Source organism: Blennius ocellaris (assembly GCF_963422515.1).
Source record: "Blennius ocellaris genome assembly, chromosome: 24".
NCBI classification, from domain to species: domain Eukaryota; kingdom Metazoa; phylum Chordata; class Actinopteri; order Blenniiformes; family Blenniidae; genus Blennius; species Blennius ocellaris.
The window spans coordinates 1,395,432-1,422,234 of record NC_137673.1 but is presented as its reverse complement, the minus strand read 5'-3'; the positions used below and the strand labels follow the sequence as shown (position 1 = coordinate 1,422,234).

Below are 26,803 nucleotides of genomic sequence, written 5' to 3'. Positions count from 1 at the left end.
ACAGTGTGTTAGTGTGTAACAGAGCGTGTTACAGAGTGTGTTAGTGTGTAACAGAGCGTGAGTGTGTAACACAGCATGTTACAGAGTGTGTTAGTGTGTAACAGAGCGTTAGTGTGTAACAGAGCATGTTACAGAGTGTGTTAGTGTGTAACAGAGTGTGTAACAGAGCACTTTACAGTGTATTACGGAGTGTTACAGAGTGTGTTAGTGTGTAACAGAGTGTGTAACAGTGTATTACGGAGTGTGTAACAGAGTGTTACAGAGTGTATTACGGAGTGTGTAACCGAGTGTATTACGGAGTGTGTAACAGAGTGTGTTAGTGTGCAACAGAGTGTGTTAGTGTGTAACAGAGTGTGTTAGTGTGTAACAGTGTGTTACAGAGTGTATTACAGAGTGTGCTACGGAGTGTGCAGCAGTGTGGCTGTACCCGCGGCCACAGACCCCCTGCAGTGTGCCAGTCTTCCACCGGAGCCGGCGAGGGTCCGGGTCAGTGCAGCTGGACCCGGGTCCTCACCCCGGGCCCCGGGTTTCTCTGGGACCGGGGGCGAGTGAGAAGCAGAGCTTGGAGAGGAAAAAAAAACCCTCAATGGACACGTCCGGCATTCCACCGGAGGGAAAAAAGAAGAAAAGCTCCTCTGCGTGACCTTTTATGGACATCAGTCCAACCAAACGCTGGCGTGTTTTGCGCGAGAGTGGCGGTTCCCACAGCCGGCAGCGAGGGATCGGCCTTCCTCTGACCCCAGAGGCCTGCTGAGGGCCTGACGACAGCTGTAGAGCAGACTGAGAAAACACCACCCAGACAGGAGGCTGATAGGACTCAAGTGGAGTCCATGTGGGAAAAAAAAACCAAAAAAAAAAAAAAAAACGGAGAGCGGCTCCCCTAAATCTTCCGGCCCGGGTTGGCTTTATGGGACCCTGGGAGAAGACGTGGGATTACAGAGGACGGGGCCGCCGGCGGGTTAGCTTGCGTAATCCCGCGAGCTCGTACCGGTTCTCGTCATCTCCGACGCATTGAAGTTTGTCGAGATTTCGAAAAACGCACGCTCGTCTTGGTTTGTCTTATTTGTTCGTCCAACATCTGGTCACAGGAGGAGGCGCGCGGGATCACACGTGCTTCCTACTGTGTTTTTGAACCAGTTCCCCTACAGGAAATAAAAAATGTAAAAAAAAAACACTCCCTCTTCTTCTCACACAGAGCCTTTTCATGCACTTGGGTCTGGGTTTTTTTTTTTAACGGTGTCCCAACGTCCCGGAAAACAACAAAAAAAACCCTGATTTTCTCGTTCTTTGTCTTTCCAGCTGTTACAAGTTGCCGTGCAGGAAGCCCAGGCGAGCGTGCCAGGCCGGGTTTTACTACAGCCACCAGGTGTGCCAGTGCATCCCCGACTACATGAGGCCGGAGTGGAAGTGACCCCCCCCCCGACCTCGGTGGCGGTGGGAGAAGAGGAGCCTCGGGCGAGATGACCGGGCCCCCCCCCCCCCCCGAGCTGCTTATTTACCATGTACCGACTTTATATATTAAAAAAAAACACACACAAAAAAACAGACTTTGTCAAAGAAGCGAGGGATCAGAGCTTCCCAGGGAGGACGGAGGAGCCACCCACATGGAGTCAACAAGGACATGGACGACTCCCCCTTACCCACCCTACCCCCCCCCCCCCCCCCCCCCACCCACCCTACCGAGGGGGACCGAATCCGGGCTGAGACGTGTCGGAGCAGGAAACCCGACCTGCCGCCGGAGCTCGCTGGGAAATGGAAAGTGGAATCAAGATAATAACAGAGCTACAAGTCTCGGCGCTCGTCAGAATATACAAGGAGCTCCAGGCGGCTTTGGCAGAGGAAATGTGGCGGAGCTATTTTAGAGGAGTCATGTGATAGGTTTTTTTTTTGCCCCGCTGCTCCCTAACAATGGCAGTAGGGGTGGGGGGGGGGGGGGGTGGGGGGGGGATTTTCTCTTTTCAGATCATCAAAGTTCGCAGCGTTTGATTGAATACAGTTATTATAATCCTCCAGTTTGTACTCGTCTCTCCTGCAAGTGAATCCAAATCACAGCTTTTGGCAACACTTGGGTTCCAGGTCTGCAACTTATTTAACTCTTGATACACTTATTTATACATGTTTGATTTTTTTTTTTTTTTTTCATATTTAAAAACAAATAATACAATCATATGATAATAAATCATTGTTCAAAAGAAAAGAAAAAAAATCCCACTGTATTTAAGTCATAATGCTATGGACCAATACATTGACATGTTTATCAATCGTGATTTTTTTTTTTTTTTTTTTTTTTTTATGGATCGTTTGAATGTAGAAAACCTTCAAAAGAGGATAATTTAACGTTTTTTTGTTGTTGTTGTTTTTGGCACCGTTAAGGCGATAAACATTCACAATGTCCAGACATTCTTGCGCGACGGACCACCAAGTTGGATTGTTATTACGGCGACTGTCAAAATACAAACCGCAGAGTTCCCAGGAGGATGTGGACTCGGGGAGTCACGACGTGGTCCGTCTGCCCGGCGTGTGCAAGAAGCAGCATTTCAGCAAAGTTGTGGTTGTTGAAAAGTTCCATTTCTCCCCCCTTCGTTTCCACGGAAGACGGAGCATTCTCACCCAAAGTGGACCAGCTATAAAGACAGATAGACAAGATGGAAACGTCTCCAGAGGATTGATGACGTGAACTCTGAGCAGCCACTTGTGTTGTATATTAGCACTGATCTGAGCTTTGAGGACATTTGAAGTATTGGATGAATGGATGAATGTGATCATTGCAGAATAAACACAACCACTGAATGACTTCCATTTGAAATAACTTTTGATTTTTTTGCCGTCATGGACGAAGTATATAATAAGCCACTATTTCTTCAAATATTTACAAAAGGTAGAAAAACAAAGATAAATAAATAGAACCTCCCAGTAAAACTAAACCTGGTGGAGGTCACGCCTGCTGCTTCAGAGTCAAAATGGATTAAACTTGAATATTTGTGAAGAAGTGATTGTTTTGCTGTGTTGTGGAGGTGAAGGTTGGAGGAGTGGTGCACACTGCCCTCTACTGGTGGCGCCTGGTGAGGACAGGCAGCGCACAAGTCTTCAGTGCATTTATTATTTACATTTTCAATCCTACAATTCCTACAAGTTCATCCACTTTTTCCAAAGCATTTCCTGCTGCTCTTTTTTTGAAGGAATAATAAAACAAGGGATAAGTGCTCATTTTCAGCAGAGCTATAATAATTAACAAAAAAACAAAAACAAACTCACCTGTGTGAACTGTGGCGAGCAGCAACAGCAGCTTCGACCTGCTTCCCCCCTTTCATGTTGCCAACAAGCCTCCATTTTGGAAATATGTAACGTTTTACCGCACAACTTGCAGTCCTGTGTCGTTTTTGACAAAAAATAACGAGTATTTGCGTGAAGCGGCAGCTCATTAGCACAGCGCAAGCTAATTTGACACCTGCGACTGTTTCCGGTGTTACGGCAAATATGGTGGGCGAACAAATCGGGTGACTTTTTCATTACGACGCATGCGCAGAAGCTAAAATCAGACGCATTTTCGATGGGGACGATTTTTGCCATGACACCAGGGGCACTTCTCGTATCCACTGAAATATCGCAACAGAGGGTAATTAATTGTATTAAAAAAATAATATCTACCCCGGTTAGGCATTATGGCATATGGATTTACATAACTTTCCAAGGTTTAAAGGTTTAAACAAAAACTGTAAGTCCAAACCTTTCCCAGTTCACTACTCACTTTTGAACCACTCGAATTGCAATTTAAAAATAAATAAAAAATACAAAAAACTATTGAATTTAGTCTGTTCTAAAACTTTAAAGGCACTCAGAAAAAAAACACCAACACCAGTCATGTTTAACATAATTTATATTTATTTTCTTTTGAACAAAATGTTAATAAATGTATTTGTTTTACGTCCAAAAAAGATCATGACTCGTGGGACGCATCTTTATAAATAATTTCATCCAAGTCTTTTGTAGAAAAAAAAGAAAGTAAATTAGCAAACTAAAGCATCTCTAGTATGACAATATGACAACTTTATCATAATTTTTTTTCTCTATATTTGAACCCTTTTCTCAATTCAAGCTGTTTTTTTTTTTAAATATATTTTTTTTCTCAAGACCTCTTTTTCTCATCTTTTTAACATCCAACTTAGTCCTACTCATCAACTCACACCACTGCTTTAGACAACGGAAAGAAGGCGGCCAAAGAATCGCAAAAAACAGACGAGTAAAAACCGAGGAGGCGAACGAAAAAAAAGAAAATAAATAAAAGGAAAAAAAAAAGAAACAGTGAGAATCCAACAGTGGGAGGAAGAGGAGGAGGAGGAAGAGGAGGAGGAGGTGGGGGTTGAGTGTGGGCTCCCATACCCTCAGGACATATTTACAACAGAACGGACGAAGGGGTGAAGTTAGGTTTGCACTGGTGATGTTTTGGTGGAAAAGGGGGCGGGTGCTGACCGGCACAGGACACGCCCACTCATTTCTCAAACCCCGCCCACTTGCTTATGAGAGGTTGGGTTTTTTTTTACGATCACATAAAAGACGGAAACTTTGCCAGGCTGAAGAGGGAGGGACTATTTATTGTGATTTTGTTCATTCAAACGGCATCAGGAGCTTCAAATATTTGAATGAAATCCCTGTCGCCTCAATTTAAGATATTAAAAGTTCACAATTTTTTCCCCACAATGTTGATTCATTTACCTTTATTCAATTTATACATTTACAAACATTCCTGAGAGCTAATGAGGATCCTCCGTCCTAAATCATGACATCTATAGTTCAGAAAGCGAGTGAATTAAATCCCCCATACTCAACATTTCCATGCGCTTCAGTCCATTTATTGTTTTCAGTTGTTTTTGAGAGATAAAACAAAGCGGCAGTGATGCTAAAATTGGATTCATTCCTTAATAAAAGAGCAAAAGAAACACAAAACAAGGTTTGTCGAGCCCTAAGTGGGCGTGTCTAGCAGATAAATGGGCGTGTCCTGCACCGCACGTCTTGACGGAGAACCGGCGGCGGTATCGCGCGACTTTGGGCCTCTCTATACACCCGGTCGGTGGATTAAAGAAACTTAACACAGCTTTCACTGGCGCTGACAATTTAGGAAGAAAACAAACAGGCCAACCCATAATTATCAAGCCTAATAATAATAATAATAATAATAATCGTCTGTGATGTGAAGCGAGGTGGAGTTGAAGCCGTTAACGAGGGAGGAGGGGGGGACGCCGCTGCATCGCGTTGTCAAAGTCGAGCCAATTTGGAGGCAAACTGATCATTAGAGACGGAACCCGGATAAACTGATTGAACCTCCTAAGCTTCACTTTTTGGTATGTCGGTAGTCGCTTGTGTTTTCTAGCGCCCTGCTTTGGAGAAACCGTCTTGTTCTTGATTAAAAAAAAAAAAAAAAAGTGGGGGGGGGGGGGTCATTCTAACCCCAGTGTGATATGCACTTTAGTAGCAGCAGCCATGCAGAAGAAGGAGGAACAAAAGAAAAGCGCATGGATCAGCCCTTGAAAAAACTCCTCGCACGCTAACGCAGCCCTTCGCTAGTCTGTGAACGACGGCGGTCGCTCGGCTGGACAGAGGGTGATTTTCAGAGTTTGGTTGATTGATTCGACTGACTGACTGACTGACTGAACGGCCGTGACGATCCCACACACCGGGCCCAGTTCGCCTGATCCTCGTTTCTTACGACGCCGGCTTGCGCCTTGCCTCGTCGGGTTCATGCAGCGGAGAGGCACTCGGGAGATCTGGGACCTCGATTATCTGCAAACGTCGGGGGCGATTCGGGTTCCGAAGACGACTGGGGTCACGACACCGAGGGGAGGCAACCGGTTGAGAGAGCCGAGGACGTTTCTCTTGTAGTTCCTCATCGAATGTGCGATAGGGACCACGAGGGGCGACTGCTGACTCTCGCATTTTTAGCCTTTCACTTCAACGTCCTACTTTGTTTTACTCGGCCAACCCACCGCGCCGTCGACCTTAAATATCGACGTGTCCAAAACATTGTAGGAGTAAAACAGTCAATCGCAGTCGATTTGGCTTCGCTTCAGGGTTGTCGTCCACACCGCCGCGCAAAACCCGACGCTTTGAGAAACCTGCGGACACTCGGGATCCGTCTGTGGCGACGGAACCGCCACGACTGCAGCGCCCTCGGTCTCAGAGCACTTAAGGTCCTAAGACATACCGTCGAACAGGTTCTGAGAGGAGGTCCAGGAGGACAAACACAAGCCGGACATAAGGGTACGTCTGGATGGATGGATGGATGGATGGATGGATGGATGGATGGATTTGGTAGCAGAAGATGCCTCTAAGTTGATATGTCAAAAACTTCCTGGCACAGAGTGCGTTGGAAATCGAAAGGTGACGACGATGCGCGCTCCATCCATGTCCGTTTCTCATTCACACACCAAAAACCCGGGAGGGAGGGAGGGAGGGAGGGAGGGATGGAGGGAGGGAGGGAGCAGAGGAGAGGAGAGGAGGGACAATATGCTAGAAAACATTTGGATGGAATAGAAACAATGAGCAGGTTTCAAGTGGCGAGAGGTCAGTTCTTTTCGGGGGGGAGGGAGGGTTGGTTTTCAAGCGTCTCGGCCCCGTCGGCGTCCCGTCCCAGCAGCCTCGGCTCCGGTGGAAAACCCCGCCCACTTCTCGTGGTCAGTTGGTTCAGCACGTCCAGGCCAGATGTGTCCCCGCCAGCCGTGTGCACTGTAAAAAGCCGCGACTCCTCTCGCTCTGGGTTCGACCCAAACCTTCACTCCTCGTTAGAAGCGCTCTCCTCTGGCGAGAAAATGGCCGCCACGCCCACCAACGTAGAATTGTGGGAGGCTGAAATGATGATGACAGTGTGTAGGAGGACGAGGGCCAGCAGGCAGATCTTCAGCCGCCCGCTGCACAGTCGCGGCGTGGCGGCGGAGGTGACCGAGGCCCCCTCGGGCTGGCAAGAAGAAGCAGTCCTTTTTAGCGTGCCGCCCGAAGGATTGTCCATTCTGGAGTCCCACCGGACGTCGCAGCACTCCGCCTCGCCGTCCGATGGGTGGTCTCCCAAAAGCCCTGCGAAAGAGAGCAACACCGGATTCGATTAGCTTGACCGTATATACGACGATGCTACCGGGGAAGGGGGAACCTTCCCGTCGCCCGAGAGCCTTCGGCGAATTCGGCGGCGTCTTTTGGCCCAAAACCCACTTCGATCTGTCGGAATCACGCGGAACCAAATCCCCGTGGCCACCGTCCTAACGAGGAGGCGGTGGAGGTGGATCGGGCACGGCGGCCGCCAAGAACCTTCAATCGCCGGCGATGGATGTGGCGTCGGACGGTAAAGAAGTAATAAATGCAACAGATGCGGAAAGACCAGGAGCGGTATGTCCGTTTTGGCGAAGGCCGTTTCATCCCCCCAGGCGCCAAACTCCCCCATGCAATTGCTGAGACGTGACGGTGCGAGTGCTGCAGTGCTCGAAACACGCCACTAGATGTCATCAGAAAGCCTTCAGGGAACACACACACACACACACCTGTGCAGATGAAGCTGGGGCTGCCTCCGTGGATCAGGTCGTCGTTGTCGGGCAGGATGAAGGGGCAGCTCTGCTGGACCTCCAGGCAGTACTGGTGGCACGGGACCTTCCTCTTGCAGGACCGCTGAGTGGTGGTGGGGAAGTACTGAGCGCAGAGCCACGGCTTGTAGGCCGTCTGAGGAGGGGGGGGAAAGAAATAAGAATAAAAGATCGCGTCAATAATTGTTCCCGTTTCCATGCAAAAAATGACTATTTGCATTCAAACTGCTTGCTCGGGCATCATTAACCAAATTCAGCGAGGCGTCCTCTTCTGCAAAACCGGTGGATTGCCTCCCCCGGGCGCGGCCAAAAACCAGTCACCAAAATGCAAGTCGTCATCCAAGTTCTATTTGCGAGGCGGGAGGTATTACCAAATGCACAGACTTGTGTGCATAAGGAGACAGATGGTGACGCGCAGGAGCCAAAGCCTCGGGCTCGGGAAGCTTAGCGAAACAAAACGAACCAAACCAGCCTGCGATCGCTGTGACGATTTCCTTTCCAAGTGCTTTTAAAAACGCCGGAGAACCGGATCCGGATCTGTGAACCCGGTGCCATGAAAGTCAGCATCGAAGGAGGTTTACCACGGGGTCAGAGGGCACAACGAGGCCACGACGGAACCAGAACACACCCGAAACCACTTAAAACGGCCGCGAAACAAGTAGAAACAGACAATCATAAGATGCTAAAACGACCGACGGCGAAAAACCAAGAGCACAACACAAAAACGTGCAAAAATGGTGACAGACTGGAATAAAACACAACAAAAAAATTGGAAAAAGCTGAAAAGAAATGGATAATAACTGCAAAATGACTGAAAAAAAATCAAAAACAAAACAGAAATCAACAAAGTGACACAGAACAATTACACAAAAAACACGAAACTTGTAAAACTTGAACAAAACAGCCATAAAGACACAAACAAAACTGCAAAAAAAAGCGAGAAAAAGTGAAAACGACTGGAACAAACGGATGAAACCTGCAAAATGACCATAAAAACAAAACAAAATGACTATTACAAACAATGAAAACTCATCAAAACAAATAATAGACACAGAACAAGTAAACAAAACGCCCCCCCCCCCCCCCACCTCAAAAAAAAAAATACCTGAAAACAACAACAATGTCATCGTCATCGTTTGTTTTGAGAGTTTCGGACCTCGGTGAGGTTTTAATGACTTCATGTCTGAAACTGAAGAAAACACATTAACTGCCCTCCTGGAGGGGGTAGGGTACATCCCCCCCCCCCTATGGGGGGGGTCTGATACGTTTCCTGTTTATGCCAACATACGGAGATAACAAACGCAGCACGGGCAATTAGAATAATTAGACTGATGTGATTATGGCGATGGGGACGATAATGATGAGGACAGCTATATTCTGCACACGTGTGGCGGCGCGGTGGGGGCATCTGGATTCACAACTGCCCCTGCTGGTGCTTTTCAGGCCACACAATCCTCCCTCAAATGCAGAAAGACCAAAAAAAAAGAAGGTCAGCGCCATTGATTTCAGAGATCTGACTCCACGTTCACCAGGTTACATGTTACAGATAAAGAGTTACACTGGTGGAGGTGGGGGGGGTGGAGGTTTACCCCGGGGGTACTTGTTTACTTCCCGCCGCCTGTCTGAGACGTGGCGGGTTGATGATTTTGCATAAATTCTCGTGGCAGTGAGATAATCCGCCGAGGGATGCCGCGGCGATCAAAGGAGAACCAAAACAATACGATGAGAAGGGAATCTGGGTCCTCCTGAAGATGTGTGCCGGCAGTTGCCACGGTAACAGCTTTTTCTGCTTTTCATTAGAGCTCGGTGGGTACTGCCCCGCTCGCGCTGGCTTTCCGTGTGTGTGTGTGTGTGTGTGTGTGTGTGTGTGTGTGTGTGTGTGTGTGTGTGTGCTCAGCGTGAAAAGGGAAGCAAGCGAGAGGAAATTGAGTTAGTGAGGAAGCAGACCTGCAGTCTGATTCAATCAGTCTAATGTGTGATCGGTGTGAACCTGAGGAGCTTCAGCAGGGTCCTGAAGCTGGAGGCCTGGGGGGGGGGGGGGGCGGGGGGGGGGGGGGGGGGGGAATCCCTCAAACTCAGCTTCAGTGGAGACAGGGGCAAGACAAAACTTTGTCACAATGCTTTAACTCCATGAAAATGGCCGGAAAAACACAACTTTTTCAAAACACTTTGAACTCCGTTGTCACGGAAACGAGAGGGCAAAAAAAAAAAGTACAATTTTGAGCCACAGCTCATTGGAAACGGTTCGAAATGCAACATTTTGAAAACGCTCCGAACTCCCATCTCCGTGTGAACAGGGGGAAATGCAACTTTTTGAAAAAAATGCTCCGTCTCTGTGGAAACCAAAATGTGTGCCTCTTCTGAAATGCTGCTAATGCACACTCGCATCACAACTGCTGTAACGAGTTGTTCTGCACATGCTCAGTAGAGGGCCAATCAGAACAATGGAGTTGTCACGACTCGCAGTCCAAATTCTCCTGTGACATAGTTTTATTTTATTCTTTTAATAACAATCCAACTTGGTCGTCTGTCCACCAGAATGTCCGCGTACAAAAATCGTTAATGTTCATAGCGGATATTGTGGCCCGACATGTTAACGACATCCTTATAAAGCTTCTGTCACTTCAGTGGAAATGGACATCGTTTTCAAAATGTTGCGGTGGAGACGGGAGACAATTCTGAAACAATGCATTTTCACTTGAAAACGAGGCCTTAAACAGATGTTCCCATGAGTGAAATCCAAGAAAGCCAATGTGATGGAATGCAGACAAACTTCACTGGGTGAAAGGTGAGTTTTCTTTATCTGAACACTGTTTTCAAAAACCTCCGGGACAAAACAGTCAGTGGAGACCAAATCAACAATTGTGTGTGTGTGTGTGTGGTTTTTTTTTTTAACCCTAGTTTCCACCTGTCCTGATAGAGGGCGCGTGAGGAATCCAGGCCCCATAATCTGCACACTCAGCACATTGCGGCGCTTAAAGGGACGGGGGCCTGGAAACAGAGCAGGTAGTGTGAGAGCCGTTTCCCTGATTTGTGCGAGTGGTAATGATCCGTGTCATTCAGCTCCTAACTGGGATCTCACTCTGCAGCTGACTCATGTGCTTTTTATAGCCGCCGCTGTCATTCCACTTTATGGCCGTGTGTGTGTGTGTGTGTGTGTGTGTGTGTGTTTGTGTGTGTGTGTGTGTGTCCCGCTGGGAGTGTTGATACTTCACAGCGTGTCGAGTTAAAAGTTTTTACATACGCCGGAGCTTCAGCCAACCACAGCCGATAGCCTCACTACTGTGCGAACCCGGAAGCTCGTTAGCATGTCGGAGGGCGGGTTTACGTGATGCACCTGAACGCATCACTGATACCCGTCGGCTCCTTACAGTTAAAACTGGACCTACGACATCGCGGCTGGCTGCCGTCGCAACCAAACTTTTCTCCTTGTTCTTATGGGAGTAAAGGGGCCTTTACACAACGACGGCAGAAGCACTAAAACACAAGGCAATATTTATCACAGCCGCGCGATAAATATTCTGTGTGCGTGCACAGAAGCAGCAAGAAGACCGAGTCCAAGCGTTTCCAGAAAGTCTTGTGTGCCCCCCCCAACCCCTCCGAAGGCGGAGTCCGAATGTTGTGAAAAAGTTCCACCTCGGGAGGTGTTCGACAAAAGTTTCCAGTGGCTTTGAGTGGCTAGGCTAGTTAGCTCGCGGCTAACGGGCAGCCTCACTGCTTCTCCCTCACGTTTGCCCGCATCTTTCTGCGTCCGCTTCTTCCGATTCAAGCGGTTGGCCTTGTTTGTTTACTACCCAGCATGCACTGCGCACTGCGTCACGTCCTCCCACCGCCGCCCTCCAAAAAGACTGTTTGTAAACGAAGCGGCACAGAGGTTTTCAAGAGGACGAGGCTCAGAGACACCGATCTGGACCGGACGGAACATGAGCACGCCCTTTGTTACCAAGAGTTTTAAAAAAACAACACATTTTTCAATTAAGTCGAGCCTCCTGGAAAGAAACTGAATTGTCGGTTTCTTGACAATTCACACAGCATAAGACAAACACTCCCCTGCGCTCACAAGAGGAATTCAAGGTGGCCGCCTCGGGCCACTGACGCAACCCCGGGATAATCCAGCAGGACGGACGGTCTTTCCCCGGTGAAGAAAATGAGCCTCCATCAAATTAGGTTTGTAATTCCAGTGCAACCTTCACGTCACACAGACTTTGCAGAGCTCAAAACACATTTGACCGGCATCCTGTTTGCGCTGTGCGACGTACGGTGGGACACTCCGATCGTACTGTACACGGCCGTGCCGATTTCTCCGAAGTAAACAGGTGCGACACAACAAATGCTTCAAGGTACAGGCGGTCGACAACACGACTCCATTAATGAGCCGTCAATTATATCGACAGGCTTCCAGAAACCCTGACGCTCTTCAGCAAAACCGCCCTGCTTGGGGGGGTGCAAGGCATTATGGGTCGCCTGACCACAAGACCTTCCTGATCCCACGGTCGCCCGACTGTATCTACGCCTCGGGATGTGGCGTCAACGTCTCTGAAGCGCGTTGAGATCATTTCTTGGAAATCGAGAGTGGGGAAAGTGGATGCAGGGAGTGTTTTCCGCCGCGGAGGCGCGGGGCGAATTCCCGGCCGACAGCGAGGTTCCCGGGCTTCCCCTCCTTGTGGCTTCAGGGATACGTCAAGTCCACACGGCAAGCCTTCGAGTGAAAAACAACAGTCCATCTACGCGACCCGAAAACACGGCTGTTTGAAAACGATTTTAAATTGGGAACGGACGAGAGGCGCTAAACAAGACGAACACTTTCGTCTGAGTCTCTCTTCTTTTCTTTTGTATGAAGAAGCTGAACGATTGCAGGGCAGAGAGGGGAAGATGATGTAACATCACTGCAGCAAAAACGCTCAATGAAAACCAGTTTATCCTTTCCCTCTACACCAGTCCGGACCCTGGGGGGGGGTCTCTATGCACTAAGGACGCGTTCACATTCCCGTTTGATCCAGACCAGAGTTCTGTTCAGGGGCACACAGTTTCGTTCGGGTGACTGGAACACGGCCACGAACTTTGCGTAGCGCAATGCCTTCTGGGTAGTAAACCAACAGTCGAAGCAGAAGAATTAGACGCAGAAAGAAAACAAATCTTGTCGAGTGGTGAGGAAGACTCTCATTGATATCTTGTGTGAAGACTATATATCACGGTTGTTTGTGGCTACCCATTAGCCACGAGCTAACTGGCCTAGCCACCAGGGGCTAAAGCGGACCTTCACTTCCTGTCTGGTCAGTGTCTGTTTCAGGTCTGTTACTGGACTTAAATGAAGGGGTGGAAAATTCTCGGCTCGCGGTCCCGCGGTCACAAAGCCCTCGACTACCCCGACGTGAAAGCCCCCCCCCCCACGGCGGAAACCGTCTCAGACCGTCAAACGAAACTCCGCACGGCGACGAGTCATCGAACATCATCCTCAATCATCCTAATGGGGAGCTTAGCGGAGACTCACATGGGACCAGAACGTATACTTGCCTGTCGTTGTTTTTGTTTTTTTTTAAAACGGGGGGGTTGAAGAGAATCGAAGCAAAGCCCGACAATCCCGTAAAAGAGCAGAGGGAAGACGACCTGCAATAATGTGAAGGGTACCCCCCCCCCCCTCCCCACACTCCTCCTCGTTTCTTCTTCTTCTGCATGACTTTAATATGCATTCAGGCTTATATCCGTCCCCGTAGAAATAATCCATTTAAAGAGCAATGCAGACAACGGGACTGTTAGACTAATTGATGCTGTGAATGGAGGTATTAGTCTGACCCTTAGGTGTTAGGAAGCACATCCTGCTGCAAAACATCTTCATATTCTCACAAACTAATGAAGGTTTTTAATATAATTAAACCCCCCCCCCCCCCACTATTGCTTAAAACGGATCCGTTTCCAGGGAGGATCGCACAATAACATAACTCTACATTATGTTCAGACCAAACAGCAGCTGTAGAGAAATGCATACGCGGGAGTTATTTATAAACACAATCCTCTTAATCAAGACTTTTGTCCGTGTGTTTAATCAGATTTATAACGACTACGAGCACTGAAAACATCAATCCCCCCCCCCCCCCCCCATTGGTGGACCCAATGTTGGACGACAAGGCCTGTAAACAAAACCGCTCCGATTCAGGGAGGGAAACAAAAAACAACAACAAAACTATTAGTTTATTGCGTTCTTTACCAGAGAGGTTGATTAAGCTAACGTGTGGCGAGTCGGTAGTAAACCTCTGGTGAGTGGCGTTGATTGACGACGTGAGTGTATGTCGGGGGAAACGACTTCGCACGTCGCCTCTAATTGAAATGTCACAGTGACGAGATCCGTTTAGCTTGGGGGGTGGAGGGGGGGTTAACCCCTTCCCCACCCGGTGGCGGCGCTCCGCTCCCCGCCACTGATCTGACTCTGCTCCCTGGACGCTCCGCTGTGAAAACAATATGGAAGCACTGCAGCAGCGTGCCTCCTCCTCCCCCCCTCCCTCCCTCCCTCTCTCTCTCTCCTCCTCCTCCCCCCCTCCCTCCCTCTCTCTCTCCTCCTCCCTCCCTCCCTCTTTAGCATTCAGCTCGGGCATCTGCCCATTCATAAAAGCGGCTACTGTCGTGGAGTGGGCCGGGCATCTCGGAGGGACGGGAGGAGGAGGAGGAGGAGGAGGAGGAGGAGTGAAAAAAAAAAAAAAAGAAACCTCTTCCAAGGTCAGCGTTCACAATCACCGCAGGAAGGCGCAATGGCGGAAACCACCGGAAACCACAGCCGAGCGTGCGGCGCGAGACAGACCGGCAATACGCCGCAGCGGGACGGTGGTGAACGGCTCGGGGGGGGGGGGAAGAGGGGGGGGGGGGTCTCACATGAATATTAAATCAGAGGCTGACAAAGGCTGATCACCAGGACATTCAGATCAGATAAAGCACATTAGGGCTGAGCGGGAGTGACTGACTTGTGGGAGGAGCTTATCAACACACACACACACACACACACACACACGCACACGCACACACCTGACGTGACGGATCTGCTGTGATGGAAGGATCCTGTCGTTCTTCACACAAACATTAATCATCCGCAGCCAGTGTGATTATTCGTCCCCCCCCCCCGTCTTTGATTGCAGACGCAAAAAAAAAAAAAAATCCTCATTGAGAACATCCATCAGAAACTATTCAGAGTGGGATCCGTGTGTCTTTTGGTGCCGTTACGACGCAGATTTGAAGGAAGAAAAAAAAACATTTTTTTTTTAAATGACCTTTAAAGTTTGTACTATTTCTATTCCACTTGACACAATAAAAGTTATTTTCTTCAAAGTCCTGGAGCAAATTCAGTGACTAAAGCAAAGAAACCCCTGACACCGGTGACATCAAGTTTTGTTATCACCGTGACTGTCAAAATAAAAGCGCCCAAGTCCCGGGAGAGTCTCCCACTGAGCATGTGCAGAAGAAGTGTTTACTACTGTCGTGGCACACAGTTTGACATTTTCCCTGGAAAACGTGAAGCGAAACCCGTCGTTTCAGTTACAGTATAATGTCTTTGAGCTCTTGGCTTGTTTCCAGTTTCATCAAGCTGATCCCCCCCCCCCCACCCCCGCCCCCGCCCCCCCCCCACACACATTGTGAACTGAGCTGATGTTTTGCTGAGACGAGAGGAAAAGACTCCCCCTTCCATTCGTTCCGTCTGAGACGGGGATTAGCTTTAGATCCTTTGCTTATTCGCCATGTGGATAGTACGACCACATAAATGCAATAATACAGATGATTTACAAACATTTGCATTAACTCCAAAAAGGCAAGGCGTTAAAGTGACTCGACACTGCCGACTTCTCTGGTTTTTCTGTTCCTACATAAAGTTTGGGGTATTTTTTGGGGGGGTTTGTCGATGATTGTTTGACATATTTGAAGTCATATTTGACAAATTTCGCATCTCGAAATGACTTTCTCGCCTTTACGAACTCCAATTCTTGCGGGGGATTGTTGTTATTTTCTGTTTGAACAAGTTTCCCCATCTCTTTCCCCCCGGAATTTAACATTCGGCCCAAAATAAGACACACAAAAGACTCCCGGGATTTGAATTCCAAATAAGACTCAATTCCGCATATACACCGAATGAGACAAAACAACCAACTCCAGGTGGACAAATGAAACTGAAGAAGGGAACAAACAGTGGTTTAACGTCTGGAGACACAAAATGCCAATTAAATCTTAATGGCACTGTGGCAATGTGAGGCTTCTTTAAGTTGTGGGACTTTGGCGGCCGCCATTGTTGTTATTGTCCATCAGCTGGTTCCGTTGCAAGTCAAGGCATTTAAAGGGACACGTTTGCAGGGAGCCATTAACTCACCACCGGTGCCACAGTCACACTGCTCTGGGTGACATATGTGTGTGCCTGAAGTAATGTGATCATCAGGAGAGAGGGAGGGGGAGAGGGGGAGAGGGGGAGAGAGGGAGAGAGACAGAGAGAGAGAGAGAGAGAGAGAGAGAGAGAGAGAGAGAGGTTCTACTCAGCTCTGATAAATCACTGTTTTCCCTCCGACTGTCGAGCAACGAGCCCAAGAGCAGCAGCAGATGAAAATATGGAGTCGTGGGGAGGAAAGCAAAATGTGGAGGATGAGCAGCGGACCCGGGGCCAGTCAGGGCCAGTCAGAGCCAATCAGGGCCAGTCAGGGCCAGTCAGAGCCAGTCAGAGCCAATCAGAGCCAGTCAGAGCCAATCAGAGCCAGTCAGAGCCAGTCAGAGCCAATCAGGGCCAGTCAGAGCCAGTCAGAGCCAATCAGGGCCAGCCAGGGCCAGTCAGAGCCAGTCAGGGCCAATCAGGGCCAATCAGGGCCAATCAGGGCCAGTCAGAGCCAATCAGGGCCAGCCAGGGCCAGTCAGAGCCAGTCAGGGCCAGTCAGAGCCAGTCAGAGCCAATCAGAGCCAATCAGAGCCAATCAGCGCCAGTCAGGGCCAATCAGGGCCAATCAGGGCCAGTCAGGGCCAGTCAGGGCCAGTCAGAGCCAGTCAGAGCCAATCAGAGCCAATCAGGGCCAGTCAGAGCCAGTCAGGGCCAGTCAGAGCCAGTCAGAGCCAGTCAGAGCCAATCAGAGCCAATCAGGGCCAGTCAGAGCCAGTCAGGGCCAGTCAGGGCCAGTCAGAGCCAATCAGAGCCAGTCAGGGCCAATCAGAGCCAGTCAGGGCCAATCAGGGCCAGTCAGAGCCAATCAGGGCTAATCAGGGCCAATCAGGACCACATTGCTAACTGTAGTTTCTGGTCCTTCAGAAGTTGGAGTTTGTTTTTTTAATCGATCCAGCAAAATTTCCGCCTCTTTCCAGTTCATTCCAGTAAAGTTTGTGTCACTGTGGGCATATTGCATCTTTTTTTTGTTTGTTTTTTTCATTTTTAACCATATATTAAACCATATTCTTCATGATGTCCTGGATTTACTTGCTCACTTTGTTGGACGACTTCACATCTGCTCATTTCACATCGCCTCGTTTTCACATGGGTTCTAAACGCCTGAGGAAACGTCCGGCGGTCCTCTGAGGAGACACACCACCACCAGGAACCAGGGAGAAAACCACTTCAAAACCAGACCCGATGGATTAAACACAAGCTGGATTCCTCTTCCAACCACCACATTCATTGATAAAAATATAAAAATAAATACATAAAGATGGCGGACAGCTGTAGCCTGTATCTTGTTCCCTACATACTGGAGCCTGATTTCTTTTGGAAGTCCCAGAAAATTAAAAAAAATAAATAAATAACCAACATTTGTTGAGAAGACGGAACTGGAGCAGCTGCAGCGCCTCGGATTGTGTTGTGTTTGTGTACAACATTCAGAAAGTGCCAGGATTAAGACAACGAGGCGCTAAACGAGTGTTTGTTTCTCCTTGGTTTTCACTACCCCCCCCCTCTCCCCCCCAGGTGAGCAGCCCAGCGGTGAGCAAACAGACGCCGGAGGAGTCTTCCGGAACATTAGGCCGGGGAAACCACCTCTTGACTTTAATGAAACGCTCTCCATGTGGAGTGCGGCGGCCATGATGAACACCTGGCGGCTCCCACACGTGTTTGCACAAGCCTGCAGACCCTTTCCGGCTCATTACCGGCCCCGGACCAGGGCAACGCCAACTGCCCCCCCCCCACCCCACCCCACCCCACCCCCAGCCAGGGGCAGGGAGCAGGGGAGGGGCAGGATGAGGAGATGAATGAGCCGGGAGTCTCCTTGAATCTGTCATCCGTCTCCATGGCGACAGGAGGAGGAGGAGGAGGAAGACCTATACTGGCACGTATCAGGGCCCAGATCAACAGATGTCCACCACACATTCCCCCATTTGTAACACCCCCCCCCCCTCTACTTGTAGCCATCCTCCTTCTCCTTGTAGCCACCTACCTCTACCTTGTAGCCACCCTCTCTCTCTTGTAGTGCCCCTAGACCTTGTAAACCCTCCCTCTTCCCCTTCTCTTCTTGTAGACCCCTCACCTGCTCCTTGTAGCCAGCCCTTCCTCCTTGTAGCCCCCATCTCTCCTTGTATCTCCCCTTCTCTAGCCCTTAACTTGTTCCTTGTAGCCATCTCCTCCCATTTGTATCCAACCCCTATGCCTTGTAGCCCCTACTTGTAGCCATCCCTTGCTCCTTGTAACCCTTTCCTCTCCTTATAGCGCCCCCCTCTTGATTGTAGCCATCCCTTGTTCGTAGCCCTTTCCTCCCATTGAAGCGCCCCTCCGCCTTGTAGCCACTGCTTCCTACTTGTAGCCACCCCCTCTTTCTTGTAGCCAGCCCTTCCTCCTTGTAGCCCCATCCTCCCCTTACATCCCCCCTTCAGGACTTGTATCCCCCTGACTCGCTCCTATTTGTAGCCAACCCCAATGTCTTGTAGTCCCCTTACTTGTAGCCATCCCTTGCTCCTTGTAACCCCTTCCTCTCCTTGTAACCAGCCCCTCTTTTTCGCCTCCCCCCCCTTCTAGCCATCCCTTGCTTCTTGTAACCCCTTCCTCTCCTTGTAGCACCCCTCCTCCTTGTAGCCACCCCCTCTTTCTTACACCCCCCTCCTCCCTCCCTCCTACCCCCCTCCTCTCCTTGTAGCCATCCCTTGCTCCTCGTAACCCCTTCCTCTCCTTGTAGCACCCCTCCTCCTTGTAGCCACCCCTCTTTCTCCCCCCCCCCCCCCTCCCTCCCTCCTACCCCCCTCCTCTCCTTGTAGCCTACCTTGCAGCGCTCCATACACGTCCTCACGGAGAAAGCCGCCGGCTCGTACTTCTGCGCGAGCAGCTCGAAGTCCTCGTACTTCTCCTGCGCGTGCTGGTCGTAGCGCTGGTACGCCTGCACGCACAGGCTGCAGCGGCTCGTGTCGCCGTCGCCGCCGCCGCCGCCGCCCAGCACGTCCAGGCTGCAGTTCAGGTTGTCCGGACTCGTGGAGCCGCTGAACAGGTCCAGCAGGGAGTAGGAGTTACAAAAGGAAAGGTACAAATCGCTCATGTTGACCGGCCGCGTCCCCTCCTGGTCGGAAGAGAGGCCCGCGCACAGGCGGTCGGCATCCGCGAGCGCGAGGCAGTCTGTGGATAAACTGTCCTGGTGGCAAGTTTCCAGCCGCCACCAGTGTTCGCTGGAGTTTCCTATAAAAATATTCGCGTGTGGGTTTCCTCTGAGGCTGCTGTGTGCTGGGCTGGTCTGTGGGGAGGGGGGGCGGGCCGGGGAGAACTTGTCCCGGGTCCGGGCCAGCAGCGTGGCCTCGGCGCAGAACCACAGGTGATCAGAGAGGAGGACGGTGAGGAACAGGAGCGAGGCCAAGGACAGCCGCCATCTCTGCGCCCTCTCGGAGTCGGTGAATGGCTTCTGGGTGTCGCGGGGGGGCTCGAGCCAGATTCGGAAGCCGTCGTCGTCTTCTTGCTGCCAACACGTCCCAGCACCCCTGGTCATATTTTGGGAACCGGCCGACTCCACCGTGGGGGCTCCTCTGCCGCAACGGTCATCGACGTGGGCTCCGCTGGAGCGTCGGGCGGCTGGTCGGTGCCTTCAGCGGTAATTCCCATCAAGGTGGGAAATCAGACGGGCCGCATCCTCCATGGCTGTCCTCCTCCCCGCCGCGCCGCGCCGCGCCGCGCCGCTCCTCTGCGCAGCCTCGACTCCCGTTACTGAAGCGTCTCCCCCGGCCCCGGTGCGGTGGGGCCCCGCATGGCTGTGCGGCGGTGCGGCGGTGCGTCGGTGGCTGCGCTCAGTGGCCTGCGGTCGGTTGGCGGACCTCGTTCTCTTCACCTCGCCGTCTTCATCCCGCTGCCGTTGTCAAGGTGCCGCCATGTTCGCCCGGAGACGGTGTGCGAGTGCGCGGCAAGCTGAGCGAAGTTCGCGGCGAACACGGACGGCACGTCCGGCAAGGCCCTCCACAATAAAACTCTCCAAGCGCCTCCTGTTGTTTTTATTATCTTCATCATATTATTAGTGTCATCATTAAATTAGATAAAGCTTTATTAGTCCCACAAATTAGAAATAGCTGATCGTCATTATTACTATGATTATTTATTATTGGCATTATTTTATTTAATTATTAGATATGTATTGCTATTACCAACATTATTGATGTTATTACCATTGGCATAATTGTCATTGTTATTTTCATTTCGTTATCATTGCTATCATTACCATTATTAGTGTTATTTTTCTTATTATTTTAAGTTCTGTTCTTGTGGTTGAACCAAATTATTCAAGGACCAAGTGGGCATCAGTCCAAATTATATATAATTTTTGAGAAAGTAAATAAAATAAACTATTAGTTCTGTAAGCCAAAGAAACATTCAAATACGATAATTAGTTGTCATACTTAACAAATAAATATGCCAACATTGGGCCATGTGCACATCCTTTCTTATTCCGCTATTTATTTTTTTATACATAGTTGACGGTATTTCTTGCACAATATAAGTGATGGTTTTAATTTGCAGAGAAGGAACACAAAATAAAGTACATATATTTGCGCTAGAAGTCGGAGGGTTGCGATTCGAATGTGGCCCCTGAGGTTTGGAACGTTGCACAAAGGAAAAGGAAAAGCAAAGTCAAAACAATAACTTCCCATAACTATTCTGAGCTTGAGCATATGACCCCACTTTATTTTGTAGGTGCTATGTCTCTACTTCCGGTGTGCGTCTGTGACGTGATGCGCGCTGCCAAGTCTCCGGGAGCGCGCATTAGACCAGAGACTAATTGCAAACTAAAGGAAAGAGTATTTAAGAGTATTTCTGCTGCAGACATGCGATGTCAGGATTCATGAAATAAATATTAATTAATCTGATATAACATTTGGTTCAACACGCAATTAGTGTGAAATTTATTCTCGGGTCAAATATCAACAGTTAATTTTCCACATTTTAGAGTTAAAATAACAATGAATTGTGTACAAATATTTAACGTTAGTCAGAGTAACATGATTATGGCGACACATAGCCGAGCCAATAGATAAAAGTTAGTCCTTGTATCGTTACTCGGTATTGGCAAGTAGCTAAAGGTGAGTAATCGTGTCGGTACTCGTATTAGCAAAAGGTTGATACTTGTATCGTTACTCAGGATTAGTAAGTAGCTAAAGGTTAGTACTTGTATTGGTACTCACTATTAGCAAGTCCCTAACGGTTGGTACTCTGTATTGGTACTCACTATTAGTAAGTAGCTAAAGGTTACTGCTCGTACTGGTACTCCTATTAGCAAGTCGCTAAAGGTTAGTACTCGTGTCAGTACTCTGTATTGGCAAGTACCTAAAAAAGTACTCGTATTAGCAAGTACCTTAAAATTAGTGCTCGAATTGGTACTCGGTATTGACAAGTCGCTAAAGGTTAGTACTCTGTATTGGTACCCATATTAGCAAGTCGCTAAAGGTTAGTACTTTGTATTGACAAGTCCCTAATGGTTAGTACTCTGTATTGGTACTCACAATTAGTAAGTAGCTAAAGGTTACTGTTCTTACTGGTACTCCTATTAGCAAGTAGCTTAAGGTTAGTACTCGTGTCGGTACTCTGTATTGACAAGTACCTAAAAGTTAGTACTCGTATTGGCAAGTACCTTAAAATTAGAGCTCGAATTGGTACTCAGGATTGACAAGTTGCTAAAGGTTAGTACTCTGTATTGACAAGTCTCTAACGGTTAGTACTTTATTGGTACTTGTATTAGCAAGTAGCTAACGGTTAGCACTCGTATCAGCACTAAAGTTGTAGTTTTCTCATTTCCACAGATGGAGTTCTCTCCTAAAGTTGTGTTTTCAGAGGCTCCGAGCACACTTCTGTAAACAGAGACCCGAAACGCTGCTGAAGTATTCGGTCTTCACTAATACTTCACTTTTATGTTGAAATCTGGCCGACGACTTTCGAGACTATTGAGCTGTACGAACACGTTTGATGGTGAACTCCTCACCTCCTCACCTCCGGGGTGTTCTCTCCCCGCCGCCTCACACTGGAGAACAAGCACCGGTCCAGCTCCTCTCATTAATTAATTAACGCCTGTCAGTCAAACTCACAGCCTCCGTCTCCTGGAAATAGCCCGGAGTGGGCGACAGGCCGCGGCGGCAACGTCGACATTGTTTCTCTGGGATTAAAACACGAGAGGAGCGTCATGAAAGAGTTGGAAAAAGGACAAAATGTTAGGAACCCTACAGTTGTTTTTTTTTTTATTGTCCTCAGTTAAAATGCATGTAAACAATCCCAAGAGAAAAAAGGAAATGAGGCTCTGTCATTAAAAAAAATGCAAGCTTTAACCCTGATTTTAAGCAAAAGTGCAACAGCAACTATGGAAACCCAGAAATTTTTTTTGCAAAATAATAATTTTTTAGCTACAAATGTGATAAATCCATTAAATCCATTTATTTCCCCCGGCTTTAATACAACCACCTCCTGATCTTCTTTCACTCACGAAAAAAATGAGCCGCTCCACTTCCCGTCAGTTTAAAACCACTTTATTTATTAGCGTTACTGCATTAAAAACGTGAAAAAGCAGGATCTAATTGTGAAAGTAAATGATTTAAAAACAGCTAACCGGTTTCCTATGCAGCTTAAGATCACGAAAGGGTTCCGGTAGTTTAGTTAAACTTGCGTTAAGAGAATTCCCTGATTAAAAAGTGCTCTTCATGGAGAATAAATAGACGTGTCTCGTTAAAAGCGGTTTCTTCAGACCAAGTAGTCGGCGTCGTTCATCAGGTGACCGGCCTCGATAGAATCCGTCACCCACGGCTCCCTGACGATCTTGAACTTCCTCCCGAAGCGGCGCCGCAGAGTCTTCAGCTCCGGGAGCCTCGTCTCCTCGTCGACGATGACGTGCGAGACCCCCTCCTCCAGCCTCTCCGCCACGGTTCCTCCGTGGAGGCGGAACTCCAGCGCTCGGAGGTCGAGGCAGGAGGCGGGCGGGGCGCCGGCGGGATCCCCGACGTCCAGGTAGGCAGTGAAGGGTCTGAACATGCTGGTGGGGAGGTCGCCCCAGCCGTAGCGCTCCTCCACCCGAGCTACGTCGACGCCCGCCGCCGCCGCCGCCGCCGCCGGGCCGATGCGGCCGAAGACCTCCCGCAGCTGCTGCTCGTCCGTGTCCACGAAGTAGCTGTCTCCGTAGCCGTCGTACTCCTTGGCGAAGTGCCCCCTGGTGGAGGGCGACATGTGGATCATGTGGCGGGGCTGCCAGGGCGCCACCTCCTTCTGGTCCAGACACTCCAGCAGCCAGGCGGCCCAGACCAGGTCGTGCTGGTCCGACGAGATCAGGTTCTTGACGCGCATGTTTTCTACGCCGGCAACCACGCAGTAGGTGTCCGGCCCTGGGTTTTGAACCACCACCCCTCCACACCTGGACCGAAGAAAGCAAATCACTTTGTCCTCAATATCTGGAGGTTCTTTGATATTTGTGTGTTGAAAAACTTGGCGGTGAGCTTCTAAATATCGTAAATGCCCGAGGCCTTTTGGTCCCGTCGTTATTTTAAAACTATTTATGATTTACATGAAGCATAAACACCTCTGATCGCAGGCGCCGTCTTACCTTGCCACGCCCTTCTCCAGCTCCGACTTGGAGTGGCTGTCGGTGCCGTTCAGGATGCAGAACTCCACGTCTTCGAACATGTCCGTCTCCTTGGCAACCCCGGAGAGGTCCTGAGCCTTGAAGTGGTCGACGAGCCCGCCCACTCTCTTGGGCTTGGCTGGCGTCTTGCGTTTCTTCTTCTGCGGCTCGTCGCCATCGATTCGGAGGTGCCGTGAGGCGAGTTTCCCCGACGCCTTGTTCCTGAACTGGTCCAGCTCGGCCAGGGTCATGCACTGGTGCCACTGCTTGTCGTCCCGGATCTTCTCGATCCTGGGGAACCGCAGGGTGCATCGGGTTTTGTACATGTCGCTCGTGACGATCTCTGCGGCCTTGACCTGGATGATGACCGAGTGGCAGGGTTCAATGTAGACCTCCGGTTTCTCCGTCCCGCACAAGATGGACGATGGCGGGTCGTTCTTTCGGTAGACCTTCCAGTGTTTGGCGAGCTTCAACCCGAGGTCGTAAAGCTCCTTCATGGTGTAGCCAGAGCCGATCCGGCAGAGGGTGTGGAAGACCGACGGCTTCTCGCCGGGACTCGGAGCTTCAGCGACAGCACATAGGAAATGGGACATCATGCCCCCCCGTCTCCCTTTACCCCAATAGCCGCCAACAATCAGCAAGTCCAGCTCGTCCATCAAACCGTCCACGTACTCGGGCTTGATCTTCAGCCAGCCCTCCCCTCGTTTGTCAGGTTTGTAGATGGACAAGGGGTCCTTCACCATGATGCCCTCCTCTCGGCTGTCGATGGCGTCATTGAGAGCAGAAACCACCTCCTGCATGGTTCGGGCTTCCGCTTTGGGCACCAGGTGCATCCGCCCCTTGACCGGGGTGAAAACGGTCTGGAGGCTCTCGTAGCGCTTCATCAGCGTCTCCTTCCCCAGTTTCTGGTCGTTGATCAGCAGCACGTCGAAGACGCAGAAGCACGTCTGCAGCTCGGAGTCCTCCATCAGCCTCTTGATGTCGAACTTGCTCCCCTTCTGCATGAACGTGTCGGCCGCCGGGTTGTACGCCATCATCTCTCCGTCCAGGATGCAATTGACCACGTGGCTCTTGAACACGTTGTGGATGTGCGGCGTCAGCGAGCCTTCCAGCGGCGACCCCCCGAACTGCTGCGTGTACTCGAACGCATTTCGACTGAAGTACTTGTACACGTCTCCGTCCTTGTGCAGCTGGATGCGCTCGCCGTCCAGCTTGGTCTGCACGTAAAAAGGGCTGTTGCCCATCTGCTTCTCCACGTTGCGGATGTTGGCCACGGCGGCCAGCATGGGCTTGAAGGCGGAGAACAGTCCGATGGAGACGTCACTCAAGGACACAGACGGGTTGTGGAGCTGCAGGCACACCTTGCTCAGGTCGGTGTTGACGTTATAGAGCTCGGCGGCGTCCGGGTGGAAGACCTGGAGGACGGTCTCCTTGCTGATCCCGAGCTTCATGTCCTTCAGGATCATTCTGATGAGCCACTTCTGCTCCAGGGCCGAGCTCTGAGTGATGAGATGCAGCAGACTCTTCTTCACCAGGTCCTTCTTCTTGCTGGCATTGTTGATGGCCACGGAGTCCAGGAAGTCGTTCACCTCCTTGATGCTGAGGTTTCCTTGGCTCGTGCATCGCTTCTTCAGCACAAAGTACGCCATGCTTGCAAAGTCTCCGGCGTCTCCTTGGGACGTGGTGGGAGCGCGGTAGTTCAGCAGTTTGTTGGCCTCTGGGCCGTTCTTGGGAAGCCCTAAGACGTCGATGTAAAGCTTGGCGAGCATGCTCTCTTTGATGCCATACGCCATACGCTCCCGCTCGAAGGGGGGGACTATAAGACGCATGGCCGCATAAAACGAGTCCGCGGTTTTGGGGTCGTCCTTGTGGAGGGCAGAATGAAATTTCCGCCACGAGTCAATGAAATCCCGGAGGATCTTTGACTTGTCAGGACGGAGTTTAGACTTCTGGATTTTCTCCAGAATGCCGCACAAGTCGAGGAAAGGGACCTGAGCGGCGACGGACGGCAGAGCTCCCACGGCACCTTTGGAAGTTCCCTCCATGCTGAAATCTGTAACACAGTGGAAATCGCAATCAGCTTGATTGATTAATCAGCATTCCATATTCAAATATAGTGATACGGGCCACAGTGCGTTATTGTTCCGACATCATCATGAAAAGTGTCTGTAAATATTTGGACCCTCTTGAAAATAAGATGGTAAGTCTCTGCAGGAGTATCCCTGGTGGATGAATACTTAAGCTGTGTTATTTTTACATTTTAGATTCAGATTGAAAATACAATTGACATAAAAAAAAAAACAATCCTGGAATTGATAGAACTATACGGAGAAAAATATACAGTAGACAGTTCAAACTAGTCCCGATATATGTATAAGTGGTCTTTTTGGAAAAACAAATATGTCGCTCTACTTAAGGATTTGAAAAAGGTTCCAAATATGAAAAAAAAAAATACTTGTTTCTTCCCTATGATGGCGAAGGCATGAATCTGAGACAATCCGCCAATCAGGGGACGAATACGCCTGCTCGTGCCTTCGCCATAGTGTGGAAAACAGCTGTCGAAGTTATTAAGACTTTTAACAGGTAAAAGTGTGATTTACGATCCAATTAAAACGCTTCAGTCATTTCGTGATATTACGAACAGTTTCACGAAATATTCTGGACTCAATAAACCAAACAAAAGACTCAAAAGTGCGTCACAATTCAGCTCAGCTATATAAATACTTGGACAAGAAAAAAGTAAATACAAAACATGATTCTGTTACCGAGTGCTTAAATCCTCCAATTGAAGGGAATGACGTCTTTTAAAATCCCCAAATAACGGGAATTAAAGCATATTTCTCCCAGTTAGAAGCATTTTGGCACTTCCTCAAAACAGAGCCGGCGGGGACGACAGTGAAAGGATTCCCCCGGAAACAGGTACGTAACTAATGTTCCGGACGTAAATATACAAAAATAAAGAAATAAAATAAAATAAAGAAATTTTCTTTACGTAATTATAATGTCTATGTTATTTGAAAACTACTGTAATTCATTTAATTCAATGACGTTCATGTCATTAGTTTGCTGGAAGTCTTTACCTCTGAATCTTATTTTTCCTGTTTAAAGAGACTTTATCTTTTCCTCCATCTCCTGTAACTGCTCATGTAAAATCATCGATTTTTCTCTGTAAAAGTACCTTGAAATGAAGTGCTGTATTTGACGCTTTACGAAAAAATTTAACTGAATTGCTTTAATTATTCT

At 49.3% G+C, this 26,803-nt stretch overlaps 3 protein-coding genes across 3 annotated transcripts in view; 1 reads left to right on the top strand and 2 right to left on the bottom strand.

The window, feature by feature from the left end:
- Window positions 1-1,890, top strand: part of LOC308147772 (uncharacterized protein) — a 4,402-nt gene extending 2,512 nt beyond the window's left edge. Inside the window, exons 2-3 of the mRNA XM_080520105.1 lie at window positions 381-548; window positions 1,271-1,890. Coding sequence (XP_080376231.1) covers window positions 381-548; window positions 1,271-1,411 — 309 coding nt within the window. The 3' untranslated portion in view covers window positions 1,412-1,890. The remainder of the gene's footprint in view (window positions 1-380; window positions 549-1,270) is intronic.
- Window positions 1,891-3,859: 1,969 nt separating this feature from the next.
- Window positions 3,860-19,904, bottom strand: LOC308147413 (NALCN channel auxiliary factor 1-like). The gene is made up of 3 exons (XM_080519545.1): window positions 18,755-19,904; window positions 7,524-7,698; window positions 3,860-7,065 (listed from the first exon to the last, which is right to left on the bottom strand). The coding sequence occupies exons 1-3, from the start codon at window positions 19,463-19,465 to the stop codon at window positions 6,767-6,769; spliced, it is 1,185 nt and encodes a 394-aa protein (XP_080375671.1). The 5' UTR covers window positions 19,466-19,904; the 3' UTR covers window positions 3,860-6,766.
- Window positions 19,905-22,521: 2,617 nt separating this feature from the next.
- On the bottom strand, window positions 22,522-26,439 carry lig4 (ligase IV, DNA, ATP-dependent). The gene is made up of 3 exons (XM_080519968.1): window positions 26,326-26,439; window positions 23,543-25,613; window positions 22,522-23,353 (listed from the first exon to the last, which is right to left on the bottom strand). The coding sequence occupies exons 2-3, from the start codon at window positions 25,603-25,605 to the stop codon at window positions 22,690-22,692; spliced, it is 2,727 nt and encodes a 908-aa protein (XP_080376094.1). The 5' UTR covers window positions 25,606-25,613; window positions 26,326-26,439; the 3' UTR covers window positions 22,522-22,689.
- Window positions 26,440-26,803: the final 364 nt, after the last annotated feature.

Bases quoted from the DNA above. Each gene is read 5' to 3' on its own strand.
- LOC308147413 (XM_080519545.1), bottom strand. From the start codon at position 19,465: ATGACCAGGGGTGCTGGGACGTGTTGGCAGCAAGAAGACGACGACGGC. The intron at 7,699-18,754 runs GTAGGCTACAAG...CCCCCTCCTCAG, and splicing joins CGTGTATGGAGCGCTGCAAG to ACGGCCTACAAGCCGTGGCT. The intron at 7,066-7,523 runs GTGTGTGTGTGT...TCTCTTTCGCAG, and splicing joins CCCCAGCTTCATCTGCACAG to GGCTTTTGGGAGACCACCCA.
- lig4 (XM_080519968.1), bottom strand. From the start codon at position 25,605: ATGGAGGGAACTTCCAAAGGTGCCGTGGGAGCTCTGCCGTCCGTCGCC. The intron at 23,354-23,542 runs GTAAGACGGCGC...TCTTCGGTCCAG, and splicing joins CTGGAGAAGGGCGTGGCAAG to GTGTGGAGGGGTGGTGGTTC.